This window comes from Pongo pygmaeus, chromosome 23 (assembly GCF_028885625.2).
Source record: "Pongo pygmaeus isolate AG05252 chromosome 23, NHGRI_mPonPyg2-v2.0_pri, whole genome shotgun sequence".
Taxonomy (NCBI): domain Eukaryota; kingdom Metazoa; phylum Chordata; class Mammalia; order Primates; family Hominidae; genus Pongo; species Pongo pygmaeus.
The window spans coordinates 53812454-53832290 of NC_085931.1; the positions used below are offsets into that span (position 1 = coordinate 53812454).

General features: G+C 51.6%; 2 protein-coding genes across 7 annotated transcripts in view; both read right to left on the bottom strand.

Annotated features, from left to right (window-relative positions):
- Nucleotides 1-471, bottom strand: part of ARFGAP3 (ADP ribosylation factor GTPase activating protein 3) — a 62152-nt gene extending 61681 nt beyond the window's left edge. Inside the window, exon 1 of one of the 2 annotated variants that reach the window (XM_054470000.2) lies at nucleotides 228-471. In XM_054470000.2, the coding sequence (XP_054325975.2) occupies nucleotides 228-296 (69 nt within the window). In that variant the 5' untranslated portion in view covers nucleotides 297-471. The remainder of the gene's footprint in view (nucleotides 1-227) is intronic. The other variant, XM_063662982.1, reaches the window with a different exon arrangement.
- A 12046-nt stretch (nucleotides 472-12517) lies between these two features.
- PACSIN2 (protein kinase C and casein kinase substrate in neurons 2) overlaps nucleotides 12518-19837 on the bottom strand; it is a 143774-nt gene continuing 136454 nt past the window's right edge. For 3 of the 5 annotated variants that reach the window (XM_054470003.2, XM_054470004.2, XM_054470005.2), the window contains exons 9-11: nucleotides 19665-19787; nucleotides 18910-19106; nucleotides 12518-14220 (exon numbers count right to left, since the gene is read on the bottom strand). In XM_054470003.2, the coding sequence (XP_054325978.2) occupies nucleotides 14108-14220; nucleotides 18910-19106; nucleotides 19665-19787 (433 nt within the window). In that variant the 3' untranslated portion in view covers nucleotides 12518-14107. The remainder of the gene's footprint in view (nucleotides 14221-18909; nucleotides 19107-19664; nucleotides 19788-19837) is intronic. The other 2 variants (XM_054470006.2, XM_054470007.2) reach the window with 1 other exon arrangement.

The following is a 19837-nucleotide window of genomic DNA, read 5'->3' on the forward strand; positions in this document are numbered from 1 at the left end:
CTCCCCGACCCGCGTGAAGACCCCCGCGCTCCGGCCTCCCGCCCGGGCCTCTCAGCTGCCCGGCCCCGCCCGCCCCGTCCCGGCCAGGCTGCCGCGGCCCCACAGTGCGACGTGTCACAGGCCGCGCCGGCCCCGCCTCCCACGCCACGGCCACTGGCGCCCGCAGGGGCCTCCCGCCGGTTCCCGCAGGGATGCCAGGCAGGCCCGCACTCGCCCGCGGCCGCTACCTTGTTAGTGGGCACCGAGCGGAGGCGCTTGAAGATGGTCAAGATGTCCTGCTTGCTGGGGTCCCCCATCGTCAGCTGTGAGCCGCGGCGCAGCTGGCCCAGCCAGCCGGTAAGAGCCGACGAAAAGCGGCTACCGCCTCACCAGGAGCGACGAGGCCGCGGGGGCGGGGCTGCGCGTGATGGTCAGGCTCCGCCCCAAGCCCCGCCCACGACCGGGCCCGCCCACCGCCGGGGCGCAGGCGCCGCTCGCTTTCCCTCCCCGCCCTCGCTTCAGCTGCGCCGCTGGCCCGACGGCGGACACTGCACGCGCGTGCGCAGGAGGCTCGCGCGCCATTTGCGGCGCGGCTCCACGCCCTTAGCGCTGGGCGAAGCCGGGCCCGGGTGTGGCTGGCTGCCACGCGCACTGCCGTAGGATCCACCAACCTTTCGCCTGGTCGATCGCCATTTCGCCTAACGGGCTGCTTCCATGGAAAGCTTAGAGGCAGGGGAAGGGGCCCACGCGCCCTCCTTCGGCACGAGACGGACGGAGGGCCCGCGCCTCGACGCCGGACCTTAGCTGGTTGCCTTCCTTTTTTGTTTTTTTTTTTGAGACGGAGCCTCGCTTTGTCCCCCAGGCTGGAATGTAATGGCGCGATTGCGGCTCCCTGCAACCTCCCTGGTTCAAGCGATTCTCCTGCCTCAGCCTCCCGAGTAGCTGGGATTACAGGCGCACACCACCATGCCCGGCTAATTTTTGTATTTTTAGTAGAGACCATGTTGCCCAAGCTGGTCTCGAACTCCTGACTTCAGGTGATCCACCCACCTCGGCCTTCCAAATTGCTGGGATTACAGACGTGAGCCGCTGTGCCCGACTTTTTTTATTCTTGCCCGCAGCTCACGCCAGGCCCTGGGTGGAAAGCTTTCTTTGCCCGGAAACTGGCTTTCTGAAACCAAGGGTTTCTGTGTCACGTTCATGGAGAGATGGCAGTGCGGGTTGAGGCAGAAGTGCTCAGTCAGAACTGATGAGTCCAGATGAGAAACTTGACTTTTAACCGCAGCCCTCGGGGCTGCACCCTACCCTCTGGGAAACAATTCCAGCCAGAAGAGTTTACACTCAGCAGAAGGTGCCTCTGTCACCACAATGGGTGTGGAGCCACTGGAAAGAGGTTGGGTGATAGTGAGGAAGGGATAGCAGGTTTTGGCATCAAAGGCACTACCTTGGCCTCAATTCCAGTTCAGCCAGCTGCTTCCTCGCTCTGTGGCGTTGGTCAAGACACTTGCCTTCTCTAGGTTTATTTGCAGTCTCAGTGGCTCATGCCTGTGATCCCAGCACTTTGGGAGGCTGAGGCGGGAGGATCACTTGAGCTCAGGAGTTCAAGATCAGACTGGATAATATGGTGAAACCCCGTCTCTACAAAAAATGCAAAAATTAGCTGGGCATGCTGGCATAGGCCTGTAGTCCTAGCTACTCGGGAGGCTGAGGTGGGAGGATCGCTTTAGCCCAGGAGGTCGAGGCTGCAGTGAGCCAAGATCGCACCACTGCACTCCAGCATGGGCGACAGAGCAAGACCCTGTCTCAAAAAGTAAAATGAAATAAACCATGGTTTATTCATCTGTACAAAGAAATTAAAGAATCAGTGCTGAGTAGCACAGGCGAGCAGCTTCCTAGGGATATCCTGAAGAGCCTTTGGTGGAGGCTTTCTACTGTTAGAAGTCAGGAAATGTACACTCCCCCTATCTGCTTAGAGACCCTCGGGGGCAGTTGGGAGCTTGCAGACAATGTAACTTATAAACCCAAAGCTGCAACTTTTCCAAGAAAGGAAAATTGATTACCTTCCAGAAAAGTACATTACTTTTGCAGGCAGCTCTGATGGTTTAAAAGTTCTTCATGTATTGAGTCAAAGTATAACACCTGTGCTTTGTGTCCACCAGGTACTAGTTTGGCCTTATGCAGGATACCTGGCATGTTTATGAGCAGCAATTCTATCCTTCCTGATGGGAATGGGAATGATGGTCCCATTTACTACTTGGAGCTGAAATCTTACTAAGTTATATTATCAGAGTAGGGCAGTCTAGCCCATTCTCCACCATAGAGATTGAGGAGAGGGAAACAAAAGCAGTAAATTATAGACAGTATCTACACGAATAGCAGTAAATTATAGACAGTATCTACACGAATAGGGGAGGAAGGGGTAGGAGGTACCATTTATACACTATGGTTGCTTAAGTGTTCTTCATAGAACTTAGCATCTAAATACTATAATATATAATATTCTATCTTTATGTATCTGGCTGTAATTGAATACAGAAATATATATTTCTGGCCGGGGGCAGTGCCTCACACCTATAATCCCAGCACTTTGGGAAGCTGAGGTGGGTGGATCACGAGGTCAGGAGTTCGAGACCAGCCTGACCAACATGGTGAAACCCCATCTCTACTAAAAATACAAAAATTAGCCAGGCGTGGTGGTGGGCACCTGTAATCCCAAGTACTGAGGAGGCTGAGGCAGGAGAATCGCTTGAACCCAGGAAGCAGAGGTTGCAGTGAGCCGAGATCATACCACTGCACTCCAGCCTAGGTGACAGAGCAGGACTCTGTCTCAAAAAAAAAAAAAAAAAAAAAAAAAAAAAAAAAAAATATATATATATATATATATATATATATATGTTTCTTGAAATCAAATGTTTTTTCTCCTTTTTTTTTTTTTTTTTTTTTTTGTGGAGTCTCGCTGGAGTGCAGTGGTGCGATCCTGATGCACTGCAACCTCTGCCTCCCAGGTTCGGGTGAGTCTCCTGCCTCAGCCTCCCGAGTAGCTGGGATTACAGGCGCATGCCACCACACCTGGCTAATTTTTATACTTTTAGTAGAGACGGAGTTTCACCATGTTGTCCAGGCTGGTCTCGAACTCCTGACCTCAGCTGGTCTGCCCACCTCGGCCTCCCAAAGAGCTGGGATTACAGGCGTGAGCCACAGCACCTGGCCAATATACTATGGTTGTCTTATCTGTCAGTTGCTTAAGTGTTTTTCATAGAGCTTATTGGCATCTAATATTATAATATATAATATTCTATCTATCTGTATCTGCCTCTCCTCAATTGAATATAAATTTCTTGAAATCAGATCTATTTTTTCTACTTTTTTTTTTTTTTTTGGAGGCAGAGTCTTGCTTTGTCACCCAGGCTGGAGTACAGTGGTGCAATCTCAGCTCACTGCAACCTCTGCCTCGTGGATTCAAGCAATTATCCTACCTCAGCCTCCCGAGTAGCTGGAACTACAGGCAGCTGCCGCCACGCCTGGCTAATTTTTGTATTTTTAGTAGAGATGGGGTTTTACCATGCTGGCCAGGCTGGTGTCAAACTCCTTCAAGTGATCCGCCCCCTTGGCCTCCCAGTGTGCTGGGATTACAGGTGTGAGCCACTGTGCTCAGCCTGTTTTTTCTATTTCTTTATCCCCAGCACCTAGAATAATGCCTGGCACATAGTATGCATTCAATAAAGATTTGTGGAATGGGCTTAGAATGTAGAAAGCTACAAAGGCTATCCCTCCCAATATCATAATGAGAAAAGCTGGATAATCTACCAAATTGTAACTTCTGTTGAGCCCATCAGAACGCTGAGGTTGCAAGGCAACCAAGTAACCTCAACACCAAAGAGAGACAACAGAAGCCTCTCCAAAGACAGAACACAAGAACCCCTTCACCTTTGGCAGAGCGCAGGAGAAAGAGGTTACTGCCAAACTAGTTGGCAACAGGAAATCAGCTGTAATTTTAATTAAGTCTTAAAGGCCAAGTGTAGGTTGGCATGTGAGTTTGGACTAGCTGGGGGCCTCAGATACAAAGGGAGTTCACATTCATTCATAAGCCCTTTTGAATAAACCTCCATCAGAAACCATACTTCACAAGGAAGATGGGGACTGACAAAGAGCCTGGAGAGAGACCTCTCTGTGGGGTAGGCATCCAGCTGCTCAGGAACAGGCACAGACCCCACCTGCTTCCTCTGGACTCTTCTGAAAAAGCAGGTCGGGCGCAGTGGCTCATGGCTGTAATCCCAGCACTTTGGGAGGCCAAGGCAGGCAGATCATATGAGGTCAGGAATTCGAGACCAGCCTGGCCATCATGGTGAAACTCTGTCTCTACTAAAAATACAAAATTAGCTCGGCGTGGTGGCACACACCTGTAGTCCCAGCTACTTGGGGGCTGAGGCAGGAGAATTGCTTGAACCCGGGAGGTGAAGGCTGCAGTGAGCCAGGATCAAGCCAGTGCACTCCAGCCTGGGCGACAGAGGGAGACTCGTCGCAAAAAAAAAAAGAAAAAAGAAAAAAAAGAAAAAGAAAAGAGAAAGAAAAAGAGCAAAAGCAGTAAATTCTGTCTGTCTCAGGGAATGGGCAAAGATCTGTTGCTGCCAGGGGAGAGGAAGAAACAAAACCCAGTAATCCAAATTCAAATGCAAAAAAGGAGGGGAAAGAGAAGCAGAATCCCTCTACAATCCGGGGGTTTACCATCAGGATGGCGGGAATGTTGAGAAAGCCCCACCCTTGAGCATCCTGGGCTACACATTTTTTTGTTTTTTTCTCGAGACGGAGTCTGGCTGTGTCACCCAGTGCAGTGGTATGATCTCGGCTCACTGCAACCTCTGCCTCCCGGGTTCAAGCAATTCTCCTGCCTCAGCCTCCCAAGTAGCTGGGATTAACAGGCACCCGCCACCACACCCAGCTGATTTTTGTGTTTTTAGTAGAGATGGGGTTTCACCATGTCAGGCTGGTCTCGAACTCCTGACCTCAAGTGATCCGCCTGCCTCGGCCTCCCACTGTGCTGGGATTACAGGAGTGAGCCACCACCCAGCCCAGTATTGTCCCTCTTGTAGAGTATTTGCATTCTAACTCTCTTTGCTGTTCGTCTTTCATGAAGAGATCCTGGCATAGCTATGGCCAAGTGAAGCAGCATTGTGTTTATTTAGTTCATTTACTGTTTAATAGGAGCTTGCTGAAAGCCAGATCCCACCCTAAAGAGAAACCAGACATAGCTACATAGTCATATGATGAATCACAAGTGAGAATACGCACAGATCCTGTCCCTTGCCCCTGGAAGACAACACCTGTGGACTTTGCTTAGTGCCAAGCGAAAACAAGTGAATGCTATCTCTTTGACATGTTCTTTCTGTATAGGCCAGATACACTTGAAATGAACTTACTGGGGCCAGGCGTGGTGGCTCATGCCTGTAATCTCGGCACTTTGGGAGGCTGAGGCAGAAGGATGGCTTCTGGCCAGGAGTTTGAGACCACCCTGGGCAACATAGCAAGATCCCATTTCTACAAAAAATTAAAAAATTAGCGGGGCATGATGGCACGTGCCTGTAGTCCCAGGTACTCAGGAGGCTGAGGCAGGAGGATCACTTGAGCCCAGGAGTTCAAGGCTGCAGTGAGCTATGATTACATCACTGCACTCCAGCCTGGGTGACAGAACGAGACACTATCAGCAAAAAAATAAAAAAAGAAGGCCAGGCACAGTGGCTCACACCTGGAATCCCAGCACTTTGGGAGACCAAAGTGGGCGGATCACTTGAAGCCAGGAGTTTGAGACCAGCCCGGCCAACATGGGAGATTGAGACCATCCTGGCTAACACGGTGAAACCCCATCTGTACTAAAAATTCAAAAAATTAGCGGATGCCTGTAGTCCCAGCTACTTGGGAGGCTGAGGCAGGAGAATGGCATGAACCCGAGAGGCGGAGCTTGCAGTGAGCCAAGATCGTGCCACTGCACTCCAGCCTGGGCAACAGAGCGAGACTCTGTCTCAAAAAAAAAAAAAAAAAAAAAGAAGAAGAAAGAAGAAGGAGGAGGAGGAAAGAAGAAGAAAGAAGAAAGGAGAAGAAAGAAGAAGAAGGAAGAAGAAGAAACAAAATACTGACGTATGAAACCACACAGATGAATGTCAAATGAGTCACGTGAAGTGAAAAAAGACAAGGCTACATATTGCATGGTTGCATTCATATGGCATTCTGGAAAAGGTAGAAACAGAAAACATATAAGTGGTTTCTAGGGACTGGGGGTGTAAGGAGGGGTTGACTACAAAGATCCACCTGTTGGGGAGGTGATGGAAGAGTTCTATATGTTGATTGTGGTGATGGTTATGTGATACGGTTTGGCTGTGTCCCACTCAAATCTCATCTTGAATTATAGTTCCCATAATCCTCATTTGTCACTCAAATCTCATCTTGAATTATAGTTCCCATAATCCTCATGTGTCATGAAAGGAACCTGGTGGGAGGTAACTGAATCATGGGGGCAGTTACCCCCATGCTATTCTCATGATAGTGAGTAAATTCTCATGAGTTCTTATGGTTTTATAAGGGGGTTTCCCCCCTTTGCTCAGCATGTCTCTTTCCTGCTGCCATGTGAAGAAGGATGTGTTTGCTGTCCCTTCTGCCATGATTATAAGTTTCCTGAGGCTTCCCCAGCCATGCAGATGTGTGAGTCAATTAAACCTTTTTCCTTTATAAATTACCCAGTCTTGAGCAGTTCTTTATGGCAGCATGAGAATGGACTAGTACATTACATAACTGTATACATTCATCAAAACTTCAAGAACTGTACACTAAAAGGAGTGTATTTGGCCTGGCGCAGTGGCTCACGCCTGTAATCCCAACATTTTGGGAGGCTGAGGTGGGTGGATCGCGAGGTCAGGAGTTCGAGACCAGCCTGACCAACATGGTGAAACCCCCTCTCTACTAAAAATACAAAAATTAGCTGGGCATGGTGGTGGGCGCCTGTAGTCCCAGCTACTCAAGAGGCTGAGGCAGGAGAATCGCTTGAACCCAGGAGGCAGAGGATGCAGTGAGCCAAGATGGCGCCACTGCACTCCAGCCTGGGCAACAGAGGGAGACTCCATCTCAAAAAAAAAAAAAAAAGAGTGTATACATAAATTATACCTTAAGAACTGAGAAAAATGGGAAACAAAGCAAATGCTCAGCAACATGGGACTTACAGCGTGAGTATCATTCAGCCACTAAACAGTACACTTCACGCATGAACAACTTGGGCTTGAACTACATGGGTCCACTTACATGTGGATTTTTTTCTTTTCTTTTCTTTCTTTTTTTTTCTGAGACGGAGTCTTGCTCTGTCACCCAGGCTGGAGTGTGGTGGCACGATCTCAGCTCATTGAAACCTCCACCTCCCAGGTTCAAGCAATTCTCCTGCCTCAGCCTCCCGAGTAGCTGGGATTACAGGTGTGTGCCACCATGCCTGGCTAATTTTTGTATTTTTAGTAGAGACCGGGTTTCACCATGTTGGCTAGGCTGGTCTCGAACTCCTGACCTCATCCTCCCACCTCGGCCTCCCAAAGTGCTGGGATTACAGGTATGTCCCACCATGCCCAGCCAGATTTTTTTCAATAAAAGTTACACTTGCGTGTGCCAGCCTTTCCTGTTGCCCCTTCCACCTCCTCTACTTCTTTCACTTCTTTTTTTGAGACAGGGTCTTGCTCTGTTTCCCAGGCTGGAGTACAGTGGTGCAATCATGACTCACGGCAGCCTCGACCTCTCAGGCTATAGTGATCCTCCCACCTCAGCCTCCTGAGTAGCTGGGAATACAAGTGTGCACTACCATGCCTGGCTAATTTTTTTTTATTTTTATTTTTGGTAGAGACAGGGTGTCCCTATGTTACCCAAGCTGGATTCGAACTTCTGGGCTCAAGCGATCCTCCCACCTCGGCCTCCCAAAGTGCTGGCATTACAGGTATGAGCCACTATGTCTGGTGTTTATTTTTAATTGAAGTATATTTAGGGACATGAGAAAATGCTCATGATCAAATGGTAGAACGAAGTAGGGTACAAAACTATTTTTACAGTATGATCCCAATTTTGTAAGACACATACACACATTGATGATGATGATAAGAAAACAGCACGTGTGGCTGGGCGTGGTGGCTCACGCCTATAATCCCAGCTACTTGGGAGGCTAAGGCAGGAGAATTGTTGAATCTGAGAGGTGGAGGGCACAGGGAGCCGAGATCGCGCCATTGCACTCCAGCCTGGGCAACAAGAGTGAAATTCCACCTCAAGAAAAGAAAGAGAAAACGGCACATGTGCATATATATGTTAGGAAAAAGACTAGAAAAAAATACACCCCAATGTTAGCAATGTAACCTCTGGAAGTCAGGATCACAGATAACTAATGTTTTTCTGAATACCTTTACTAAATTTCCAAATTTTCATCTGAGCCTTTGTTCCTTTTACAATCAGGAAAAAATAATTAAGATTGCTATTGGAAAATACTATAAAGGGGCAGGGCCACCACCTGGCTGTCTTTGCCCAGAAGTGGCCAGTGACTGTATATAGTTCACATGCCCTGAGGCGGCTGCCTTGGTGATCCGAATGCTGTTGAGCTCAGGGTCTTTTAGGTCCTCGTACCCTAACCCTAACTCTAAGGCGCTCTGAGTTTCTGCAACCTTCGGCAGGTCTAGCACCTAGTATTCCTCTGGCGTCTGAGTTTTGGTCCACTGACAGTTGGTGCTGGTATCCTTTCCCCTAAAAGAGTGACATCACTTGTTTAGTTCACATCCTAGCCCTTTCCACAAAGGATTTGAAGATGCCTAAAACAATATAATCTGGGTTTCATAGGATGGTCCTAGATTTGTTGCGTTTTTTTTTTCTTTTTGGTTTAGCGCCACAAACCTGGGCTAGAGGGGAGATGAACACTGTGTTTCCTCTGACCCTGTGCCTGGTGGTGGTCATGCCTGGCCAGAAATGAGCCTTGTACCTCAACTGCAGGCCAGGCCGGATTTAGCTCAGTTTGGGCACATCCTTCCAGGTGTGGTGGAGCCACCTCCATCCTGACCCTGGTTCTTTTCACTGGCTGGCACTTGGAGCTGACTCCATCCTGGCCTGAGGGCCCCTCTGCTTGCTGTCACCACAGGGGCCACAGAGATGCAGTCCATTTATTCAGAAAACCGAGGCCCAGAGAGTGGCCTGTGTCTTCCACAGGTGTCTGGGGAAGGGCTGGGGAGGGGCGCAGACCTTCCCTGCCTCAGAGGAGGCTTCGGGAAGGGTGGACAAGGGAGGGGAGCAGAGCGGGCAGCCACAACTCTGGGGAGACCTTGGACTGTGAAAAGGCGGGGAAGGAAAGCTTACAGGGCACCCACAGGCTGGGGTGCCCACCTGGCAGGGTCTTTGGCTTCTGAGCACCCCTTAAGTTATCCTCACTTGATCATCCCTGTTTTATTTGTTGTCGTTGTTTTGAGACAGAGTTTTGCTCTTATTTCCCAGGCTGGAGTGCAATGGCGCGACCTCTGCCTCCCAGGTTCACGCGATTCTCCTGCCTCAGCCTCCTAAGTAGCTGTGATTACAGGTGCCCACCACCACGCCTGGCTAATTTTTTGTATTTTTAGTAGAAACGGGGTTTCACCATGTTGGCCAGGCTGGTCTCGAACTCCTGATCTCAGGTGATCCACCCACCTCAGCCTCCCAAACTGCCGGGATTACAGGCATGAGCCACTGTGCCCGCCAGTCATCCCTACTTTTCAGCAAATGAAGCTCAGGAATTTTCTGTCTGTCTGTGGTCCAGCCTCCCACCCAGGTGGGGACTCAGGGACACTTCTACAGGAAGTTGGGGAACGGCTCAAGGATTGAGCAGTGCTCTGATCTCTGAGGCTTTGGAGCCTGGGTTGGGAGGCCTGAGACTTCTAAAACCCACCACACACATTCTCAGAAGACAACTCTGGCCCTTTGTCTCTGGCTGTCCCATCATGGTGTCAGAATAACGCAGGTCCTTCTGTGAGCCTACCAGAGTTTCCCAAGGGCAAGACTGGCTTCTCTTCATGTTTGTCCTGGCACCGCGGAGTCTCACACACAGTATGTGCTCAATAGATGCATGGTGAATGAATGATTGCCCAATGGATACATAAGGAGAGCCAGTTGATCCCCCACCAGGTTGGGCCACTCAGGGGTCAGGCCTTGCTCAGCTTCCCGAACCACGTGGTCTGTGCCCATGGGGAAGTCACTGCTTCCTCTCACTTGTCCTGTTTCCCCATGAACTACGAGGGGGTTGGTAAGGTGGTCCACACAAGTCCTTCCCAACCTCCCCCATCCCTATCCCGATGGCTTGTGAGCGGGTTCCCTCCAGGCCTATCCAGTGCCTGAGGCCTTGGCACAGCCCAGGCTGCCCAGTCGGGCCTTCACTACATGTTTCTGAATGGACCAGGATCTGGCATCAGAGCCCAGAGCAGAGGCCAGCCCTGTTCTCCATCTGCAGGGACCTTCGAAGGCCCAGTTTTAGCTCAGGCTGCAGCAAAGCCAGATCCCTACTCCGGTCACTTGGTGGCACTTGCTCACCCTCCCGACATTTCTGGGGTGTGAGAAGGATGGAGAGAGATGATGAAATACTCCCGTCCTGAGCTCCAGGGAGCTTTGGCCCAGGAGAGGGCTCTGGGGCTAACGCTCCCCCTAGTGTCAACTCAGGGGCCTTGGGGACCCGAAGAGGTGTGGACAGTTGGTGGCAGCACTGATCCAGGGTGGTGGCTGTGGGAGGAGCGAAGGGCAGCCATGGACAGGAGAGAACCCTGGGCCCCCGCCTATGGTGTCACTCATAATCGTGACAATGACCGGCTCCTGAGTGCCTGTGGCCTTTTTCTTTTTTTTTTTTTGAGATGGAGTCTTGCTCTGTCGCCCAGGCTGGAGTGCAGTGGCGCGATCTTGGCTCACTGCAAGCTCCACCTCCCGGGTTCATGCCATTCTCCTGCCTCAGCCTCCTGAGTAGCTGGGACTACAGGTGCCAGGCACCATGCCCAGCTAATTTTTTGTATTTTTAGTAGAGACGGGGTTTCATCGTGTTAAGACAGGATGGTCTCGATCTCCTGACCTTGTGATCCACCGCCTCGGCCTCCCAAAGTGCTGGGATTACAGGGGTGAGTGACCGTGCCTGGCCTTTTTCTTTTTTTGAGACTGTCTTGGGAGCTCTGTCGTCCAGGCTGGAGTGCAGTGGTGCAATCATGGCTCACTGCAGCCTCACTGCAGCCTGGGCTCAAGCAATCCTCCTGCCTCAGTCTCCCAAGTAGTTGGGACTAGATGCATGCACCACCACACTCGACCAATTTTTAAACTTTTTGTAGAGACAGGGTCTCACTATGTTGCCCAGGCCACCTTTTCTTCTTGCTCTAACTCTCCAACTGGAAAAGTATCACTTCTACTTGGGGAAACTGAGGCCTAGAAACAAGGTGAGGTTTCCAAGCTGGCTCCTGAGGGCAGGGCAGGAGATGGGAGGTGGGCAGTTAGAGGCCCTGCCAGATCCCTCACGGGGGGTCCGTGTGATCCGGTCTCAGAGTGGAGGTTGCTTCATCCAGTTCAGCGGACACCGTGGTCTTGCCACGATGTTTGGGCAGTGACTGAGGCCACGGGCACCAGGAGCCTGCTTCTGACCCCCCACCTTGCCTCCCAACCCCGTTCTGCCTGTTTCTCTGGAGCCTGGGACTGTGGGCCGAGCCGGGTGTCCGCCCTGCACTGCAGGGCTCCAACTCCTCAGAAGCTGGGAGCAGGGGACCCGCCACCCCTCAGACAAGGAGGCTGGGTGACAAGGATCTGTCCCATACCCTTGCTGACCTGGGACAAAGCCACACTGCGGGGGCAGCTGCCTGCCTTGCTCCTCCCAGGCGCTTTGTGAGGCCCCATGCCCAGCTGGCATGCTTTTCTGGGCAGCCTTCCCAGGGCTCGGTGAGCGTGGCCACAGCTGCCCTCACATCTTCTCTCCTGTCTTCAAGCCAGTCCAAGCCTCCTCCCTCCTCGGTTTCTCCAGCGAGGGAGGGGGTGGTTCCTCAGGGATTTCACTCAGTGCTTTGGGCTGGCTGAGACTCCTCAAGAAACCCTGGCTGGCTCTTGGAGCCTCTGTTTCCTCCTCTGTAGAATGGAAATGGGGAGACTTGCCCATACCCTGTGGAGATGTTTGGAGATGCAGATAATGTAAGTAAAAAGTGGGCAGCACACAGTAGGTGCTCAGGAAAATGTGCTCAGAGGAGAGTTATGGGTGATGCCAGTCTTGTCCTGCTGTTTGGGCTGGGGCAATAGAGAGGCGCCAGCCGATGCCCACACCGTGTGGAAGCCCAGGTCAAACAGCAGCAGGTCTCGGGGAGGAGAAGGGAACCGCAAGGGGCTCGGGTGCCTCAAATCCCCAACCTCCAGTTTGGCAGGGGCAGTGGGCCACGGCCTTTTGGGCAGGGGTCCTGTGCCCTGGATCTTGCCCAGCTCCAAAGCTAGTAAGCCCCAGGGAGGCCACCCCCACCAAGTGAAGTGGGGGTGAAGACATGATGGCAAAGGGACTTCCATATGCACGAGATCAACTGTTTATTGATTTTTTTCCTAAAATACTATACATTTAAAGAACTCTTAAACTGAAAAGACTTGACAATTTTTGGTAAATCTGTAGCACAGAAATGAGGATTTCTGCTGGTAAGTTCTCATGACAGACACAGACACAGGTCCACTTTCCAAGCAAGACATCTGCTCACTGGAAACAGAGTAAATGCATAGCTCGTGATGGCGGCGTGCACTGCTGAGTTACATAAAATACAGGTTCTCCCCCACCCCCGCCGGCCCCATGTGACCACAGTGTAGCTCTGGCTGCAGCACCTGCTCCCTGGCGACTCTGGGCAGCCGGAGAGACTTGTGCTGTGGGTAAGACCCAGCTTTTGTTTGTGCACAAGTAATACGATGACTGAAATCTGCAACTACTGCAAAGACGCGGGCACTTTTACAGTGTTCTGCTACGGAACCAGAACAAAGGCCAGTCAGAAGCCGGACCAGCAGTCAGCTGGTGACGACAAACCTCCCTCCAGCAGGCACCATGTCAGAGAGGCCCCAGGCCCACTGAGCCTAGGGAGGAGACCCAGCCGGCCAGCCAGACGTGTGCCTGAATGCCACAGACTTCAAGCAGTTTACAAACGAAACTCACTGTTAAAAGCTGTTAAATCTCATTAAAACAGTAGACGAGTGCTTTAGATTCTCTGAATATCAAATAATATATACAGATATACACTGAGACATGACAGTCTAATATAAAGCATGTTTATCTACAGATGCATTTGCTTGAAAAGTTAGTCGTCTTTTTAACTCTGAATCACTGATAAAATTGTTAATCTGCAAAAGAGTACAGTTTTAAGCAAGAATAGAGTGAAAATAATTTTTAAATATGGCGATTTGGGGGAGTTCTACCTAAGGTTCTATCTAAAGCTTCCATTCAGATGCCCAAAAGCACAAAGAGCATTCCCAATAGAAACCCGACCATAACCTGGTCCCACCTTCCTGCCATAATTCCTTTCCTCAAACATCATCTGCCACCTGAGGCTAAGCCTACACACGGCGTGGCTGAGTAACAGGGCATGGGAATAGGGAGATCGTTTCCTCAAGACTGGTGCACATCAATCTGTGCCATAATTTAAGTAGAAATGTACAGAACAGGTGTATAAAAAAGTATAACTGTACACAGCCTTTAAATTAAAAACCTCAAAATCTTCACTCAGGAAATGGGATGTAAGCTTGTTCATTTAAGTTGCAGGTGATGGACTCGTCAGAGAGAGTAATCAGTGGAACAAGATCAGTGTAACCCACCATTGACTCAGAAAGGAGAGACAAAGTCAAGAACATAGAGATCTAGGATAGGCCAACAGGCACAGTGGGCGGGGAGGGGCGGCTATTTCTGTTGTTCTGCGTCTTCCTGCGCTCAGATCCCTCCAGCTGCACTCGGAAAGGTGCCGAGTCCCAGGCGAAATGACCAGCTCATCTGCCTTCCAGGAACACCATGAAGCCAAGAGCAATGGAACCATCATCTCTTGCAGGAAAAAGAGTGGATGCCCACATGGCTGGCTGAGGCTTCTGGGCCCACCGCCTCCGTCCCCCCACTGGCCTGTCCCCCGGCTTATCACTGGATCGCCTCCACATAATTTGCCGGGTATAGGCCAACTTGCCCGTTGTCCAAGCGTCCCTTGCACCAGCCCTGCTCATCCTCGTCCTCCATCTTGGTCAGCTCGTCCCCTGCAAGACAAAGAGGGAGCCGTCTCCATGAGAGGGTGTGACACCGACGGTGGGCTAGAGAGCCACATTCACGAGCTTTGGGCCCACAGAGGGTGGAGGGCCAGGCATTCTGTGGCGGGCAGGCCGAGGCCTGGTCATTTCTCTACTAAATGCGTTTTCAGTTGCCTCTTTGGTCACGGGCCTCTGACAGATCTAGAGATGACAGTCTCACACGGTAATTTAGAGCAAGCTGCTCTCAGCTGCCACAGTGGCTCCCACTGAGACTGTGGCGTCGAGCTCCATAGGGCTGTGCCTTCCTCACCACCCGGGCCAGGTGGCAGGAATCCTCCCTCGGTTGTGCCCCTCCCTCACGCTGGGCCTCTTCTGTCCTCCCCACCAGGGCCCCGGCCGCCTTTCTCCCAGCAGCTGTCTCTGGGGTCTCTCTGCCTTTGCTAATCCCTCTCCTCTGCAACTTCCAGGCTGCGAGAGAGGAAGGGACCCTGTCTGACAGTCATACCTGTCATTCTATCCCCAGCACCTGGCTGATGACTTGTGCACGGTGCCATGTGTCAACCCTTCCTGACACCCTGAGAAGGAGCCCCTGGCGCTGTTCTGGAATCTCCCTGTGGCTCTAATGTATTAACGTGGTTCCATTTATCTTTTGTTTGTTCCAACCTGAAGGACCTCCTACTTCTGGCCAGGCCTCAGGTAGAGGAGGAGATACAGAGATGAGAGGAACTGATGGATCCTGGTCTCAAGGAGGCAGACTAGGGTGGTGAGGGGGAGGTGGCACTAGGGTGGGGCCCCAGGTCTGACATTTGCCAGGTTAGGGAAGCAGAGCAGCTCAGAGCCCAGGGGTGGGCAGGGGCCTGTGTGCTTCTGGTTGGTAACTCACTGCAGGGAAGGCCAGTTGGGCCTGCTGGCTCGGACCTCGTCAGGAGCAAGCAATTGGTGGGAAAGAAATAGTCCCAGTGCTGTTTTGCCTTTATTGTTAAGTTTGTAGTTTTGTAACTCTTTTTGGCATATTTTGGTCCATTTTTCAGAATTAGATGCAGTTTTCCCCCTGGTTTAGCATTTCCCTGATGCTTTCGATTTTGTATGGCAGCAATGCTGGTCAGGATGCCTGCGGAGCTAATACCTGGGGCTTCCAGTGCTCCTCGGACTGCCTGGGCTCAAATCCCAGAGCCACCACTCACTGGCTGGGAGACCTGGACCAACTGTGTCCACTCCCTGAGCCTGTGGCCCTCATCTGTGGACAGGGGGTGCTGTGAAGATTAAGTGTTAAGACACTAAAGAACCCTGGGAGGGCGGGACATGCGTAAGCACTGGCTCAACCTCCCACTGTCGTGCCGCTTCTGCCAGACCAGTGCTCCTGCAGATCAGACTCAGAGGCATCAGGAGCAGATGCAGGGGCCACAGGGCAGCAGCCATGATGAACCACCATCTCTTCCCACCGCTTCGTGCCTCGGGCCCCTGGTGTTTCTTTTGCCCTGCCTTCATTGGTTGCTGTGCTCTCACAAGCCTGGATCCAGGCTACCGAGGCTAGGATGAGGCCTGTAACCCCACACTACCATGTGGCAAACAGCTAGAGCACCGCAAGAGACGTAAGTCAAGCCACACTGGCTGGGAGCAAATTTTGCATTGTTGAAAAGCAGGATAACACAGAAAATAGAACGGACAGGAAAGCTTTCACATTGTGCAAATGTGAATTGGTGATTAGAAGGTTAATTTCAATCAGTTTGTTTTGACAATTTACTTGGATCTGGAAGAAACATTTTAAATCTACAAAATTACTGTCAAACCGAATAGGCAGGATTGAAAAGGAGTCAGAAATGATAAACAAATAAACCAACAAAGTCGGGGGTAACAACCCTAACCAAAGATATCAGAAACTGGATGAAGATGGCTTAAAGGCACATTAAAAAAAATCCAAAAAACCAAAAAAACCCAACTTCTCAAACTGGGCAGAGGCAGCTGATAACCAGCCCAGGGGATGAGTGTCTGGGGAGAGCAGGCTGGCACTCTGGGTGCTGAGGGGAGGAGGCTGAAGGCTGGTTAGAAGCTAGGCCATTGGGCACAGCCCCCAGGCCCTGGCTTCCCTGCTGAGTGAGGGGGTTGGGGTGGTGGTGGTAAGGCAGCCCTTCCCACAAGTGTAGCCTAGGGGCAAGGGCACACTTTAGCCTGTGTGGGTTGAGTTCTGGCCCAGCTTCCCTCTTGGAGTGGCAGATGCTGCTTCTGGGGGAGCTTCACAAAGAGGGCAAGAGAGGGAAGAATCTGGGTTGCTGTGGGTCCGCTTTGGCCCTAGGCCACTCCAGCTTCTTTAGGTGCTAAGATAGCAATTTTCTTTTTCTTTTTCTTTTTTTTTTTTGAGACAGAGTGTCACTCCATCACCCAGGCTGGAATGCAGTGGTATGATCTCAGCTCACTGCAACCTCCACCTCCCAGGTTCAAGTGATTCTCTTGGCCTCCCCAGTAGCTGGGATTACAGGCGTGCGCCACCACGCCTGAATAATTTTTTAATTTTTTTTTAGTAGAGGCAGGGTTTCACCATGTTGGCTAGGCTGGTCTCAAACTCCTGACCTCAAGTGATCCTTCGGCCTTGGCCTCTCAAAGTGCTGGGATTACAGGTGTGAGCCATCGTGCCTGGCCAAGATAACACTTTTCAAATTGAAGATGTGAAAAGCCATTTTGGTAAACTGCAAATGCATTAAAAAAATTCCTAGTTGGGTGGGGTGGTAGCACACATCTGTGGTCCCAGCTACGTAGGAGGCTGAGGTGGGAGGACTGCTTGAGCCCAGGAGATCAAGGCTGCAGCTGCTGTAAGCTATGATCGCACCACTGTACCCCAGCTTGGCTAACAGAGTGAGACCATGTCTCTGTTTTAAAAAAAAAAAAAAAAAAAAAAAAAGATTATCATTGAAGACCATTCAAAGAAAAAGACATTGGACAGAAAGTCTTCACAGGCAGAGCAATGTAATCAGGATCCAGGCTGTTTTATAAAACTATGGTTTCTGTTCCTAGCAACACAGATATGTGTGTGGGTTGGTGCGTGCATGGTAGGTGTAGGCAGGTAGGTGTGCACACACACAAGTTGCTGCCTGAGACAAGGCCCCACCTGGCCCAGGGGCATGCCAAGTGCTACTCTGGGGTCTGGGCAAAGCTGCGGTCTCCTGAGGGCTTCTCTGGCAGTTGGGGACCCCTAGAGAAAGGCTTCTCTCAGGGACCTGCGGGGCTAGCAGCTCCCAGAGTACATATGGGGGAACCTGGTGGTCCTGGCCAACAGCTTCTCCAGATGCCCTTGTGTGTGACTAGCCAGTGCCCTGCAATTCACAGCCTTGACCCAGCAAGGGGAGGAGTCCGGGCACTGGCTTGGGAGCACCTCACTATTTCTGAGTCTTGGCATTGGGCATCCGCCTTTTTTTTTTGAGACAGAGTTTTGCTCTGTCGCCCAGGCTGGAGTGCAGTGGTGCGATCTTGGCTCACTGCAAGCTCCGCCTCCCGGGTTCAAGCGATTCTCCTGCCTCAGCCTCCCGAGTAGCTGGGACTACAGGCGGCTGCCACCACGCCCAGCTAATTTTTTGTATTTTTAGTAGAGGCGGGATTTCACCCTCTTAGCCAGGATGGTCTCCATCTCCTGACCTTGTGATCTGTGCTCCTCGGCCTCCCAAAGTGCTGGGATTACAGGCGTGAGCCACCACACCCAGTCTACTTTTTTTTTTTTTTTTTTTTTTAAGAGATGGGGTCTTGCTCTCTCTTCTAGGCTAGAGTACAGTGGTATGAACATGGCTCACTGCATCCTCTTGGGTTTAAGTGATCCTCCTGCCTCAGCCTCCCAAGCAGCTGGGACTATAGGTATGCAACACCACGCCCAGCTAATCTGCTACTTTTGTTTGTTTCTTTATTTATTTGAGACAGGGTCTCGCTCTGTTGCCCAGGTTATTTATTTGTTTGTTTGTTTGCGACAGGGTCTTGCTCTGTTGCCCAGGTTGGAGTATAGTGGTACAATCATGATTCATTGCAACCTCAATCTACTGGGCTCAGGTGATCCTCCCACCTCAGCCTCCCAGATAGCTGGGACTACAGGCACGTGCCACTAAAATTAGCCCAGCTAATTTTTTTTTTTTGAGACAAAGTCTTGCTCTGTCACCCAGGCTGGGGTGCAGTGGTGCGACCTTGGCTCACTGCAACCTCTACCTCCCAGGTTTAAGTGATTCTCCTGCCGCAGCCTCCTGAGTAGCTGTGATTATAGGTGTCCCGTCACACGCCTGGCTCATTTTTGTATTTTTAGTAGAGACAGGGTTTCACCATGTTGGTTAGGCTGGTCTCGAACTCCTGACCTCAAGTGATCTGCCTGCCTTGGCCTCCCAAAGTGCTGGGATTACAGGCGTGAGCCACCATGCCTGGCCTAATTTTTTGTATTTTTTGTAGAGACAGGTTTCGCCATTTTGCCCAGGTTGGTCTCAAACTCCTGGGCTCAAGTGATCCTTCCACCTTGGCCTCCCAAAGCTCTGGGACTACAGGCATGAGCCACCACATCCAGCCAATTGGCTGCTTTTGACAATGAAGCCAGGGCACTGGGGAAGGGCCTGCAGTGACTCACAAGTGAAACTAGCAAGAACTTTTCCAGACTTAAAAGACAAAAAAGACCCCCCACCCCCAACCTGCAGGTTGGAAGCCTTCCTCCCTTGGATGCTGGGGGAGCCCACCTACCAGCTTTGAAGCTCAGCTCATCGTGCTCCTGCCCCTCGTAGTCATACAGGGCCCGGACTCGCACTTCTGTCCCTGAGGTGGCGTCGTCATCGAATGGATTCGAGTCCCCATTGGCATCCGTGGAGGAGAAGGGGTTGTTAGACTCATCGTCTGACCAGTCGGTGGGATAGCTCTGGGTCTTCTCGTAGCTGCTCACACTGCAAGAAAGGGGAGGCCGCAAGGCCCTCAGCACAGGGCTGGCAGAGGGTGTGAGGCCCCCGCCCCCGCAAGGGGAGGGCACTGGAGCCTTGGGGCTCAGGGCTGAGGGCTCCTTCCGAAGGAACACAGGTGGAGCCAGCGCTAGTGTGGGTTCATGCCATCCACACTCATCCTGAGCCACCAACAGGCTTTCCAGGGGCAGGCGGCTGGAGATGCCCACAGCAGAGGCCAACCTGGGGCCTCGCTCTCTAGTCCCCAGCACAGACTGCGTGTTGTCTGTTTTCCTGTCATGGTGCTGCTAGGGCCTTGAAGGGTTAACAGAGGACAGAGAAAAAGCAACTGAAGATTGTTAGCTGTGCCCTCCCCGAGGAATGGGGGTGCCAGAGAGCCTGTGCCAGAGAGCAGGCGGTGGGCCAGGGTGCAGCACGCCAGGTGCCCACTTCCTGCAGAGCTTCGTGCATTGCTGAGTGCCAAGGGGTGAGACCCCTGGACAGAGAGAGAGAGGAAGAGAGACAGAGCGAGCGAGGTGGGACCAGAGGAAGCGTTTGTTCACCAACTTTTTGGCCTTAGTGTCCTCCTTCTCACTGACGGTGCTGCCCGTGTCGTCCTCATCCTCGAAGGGGTTGTAGCTGGACTGTGACTGCGCAGACTGGGCGGGGTTGCTCGGGACATTAAGGGTGCTATGGAGAGAGAGAGCTTTCAGGGCATCCCAGCTCTGCAGGGGCCCGTG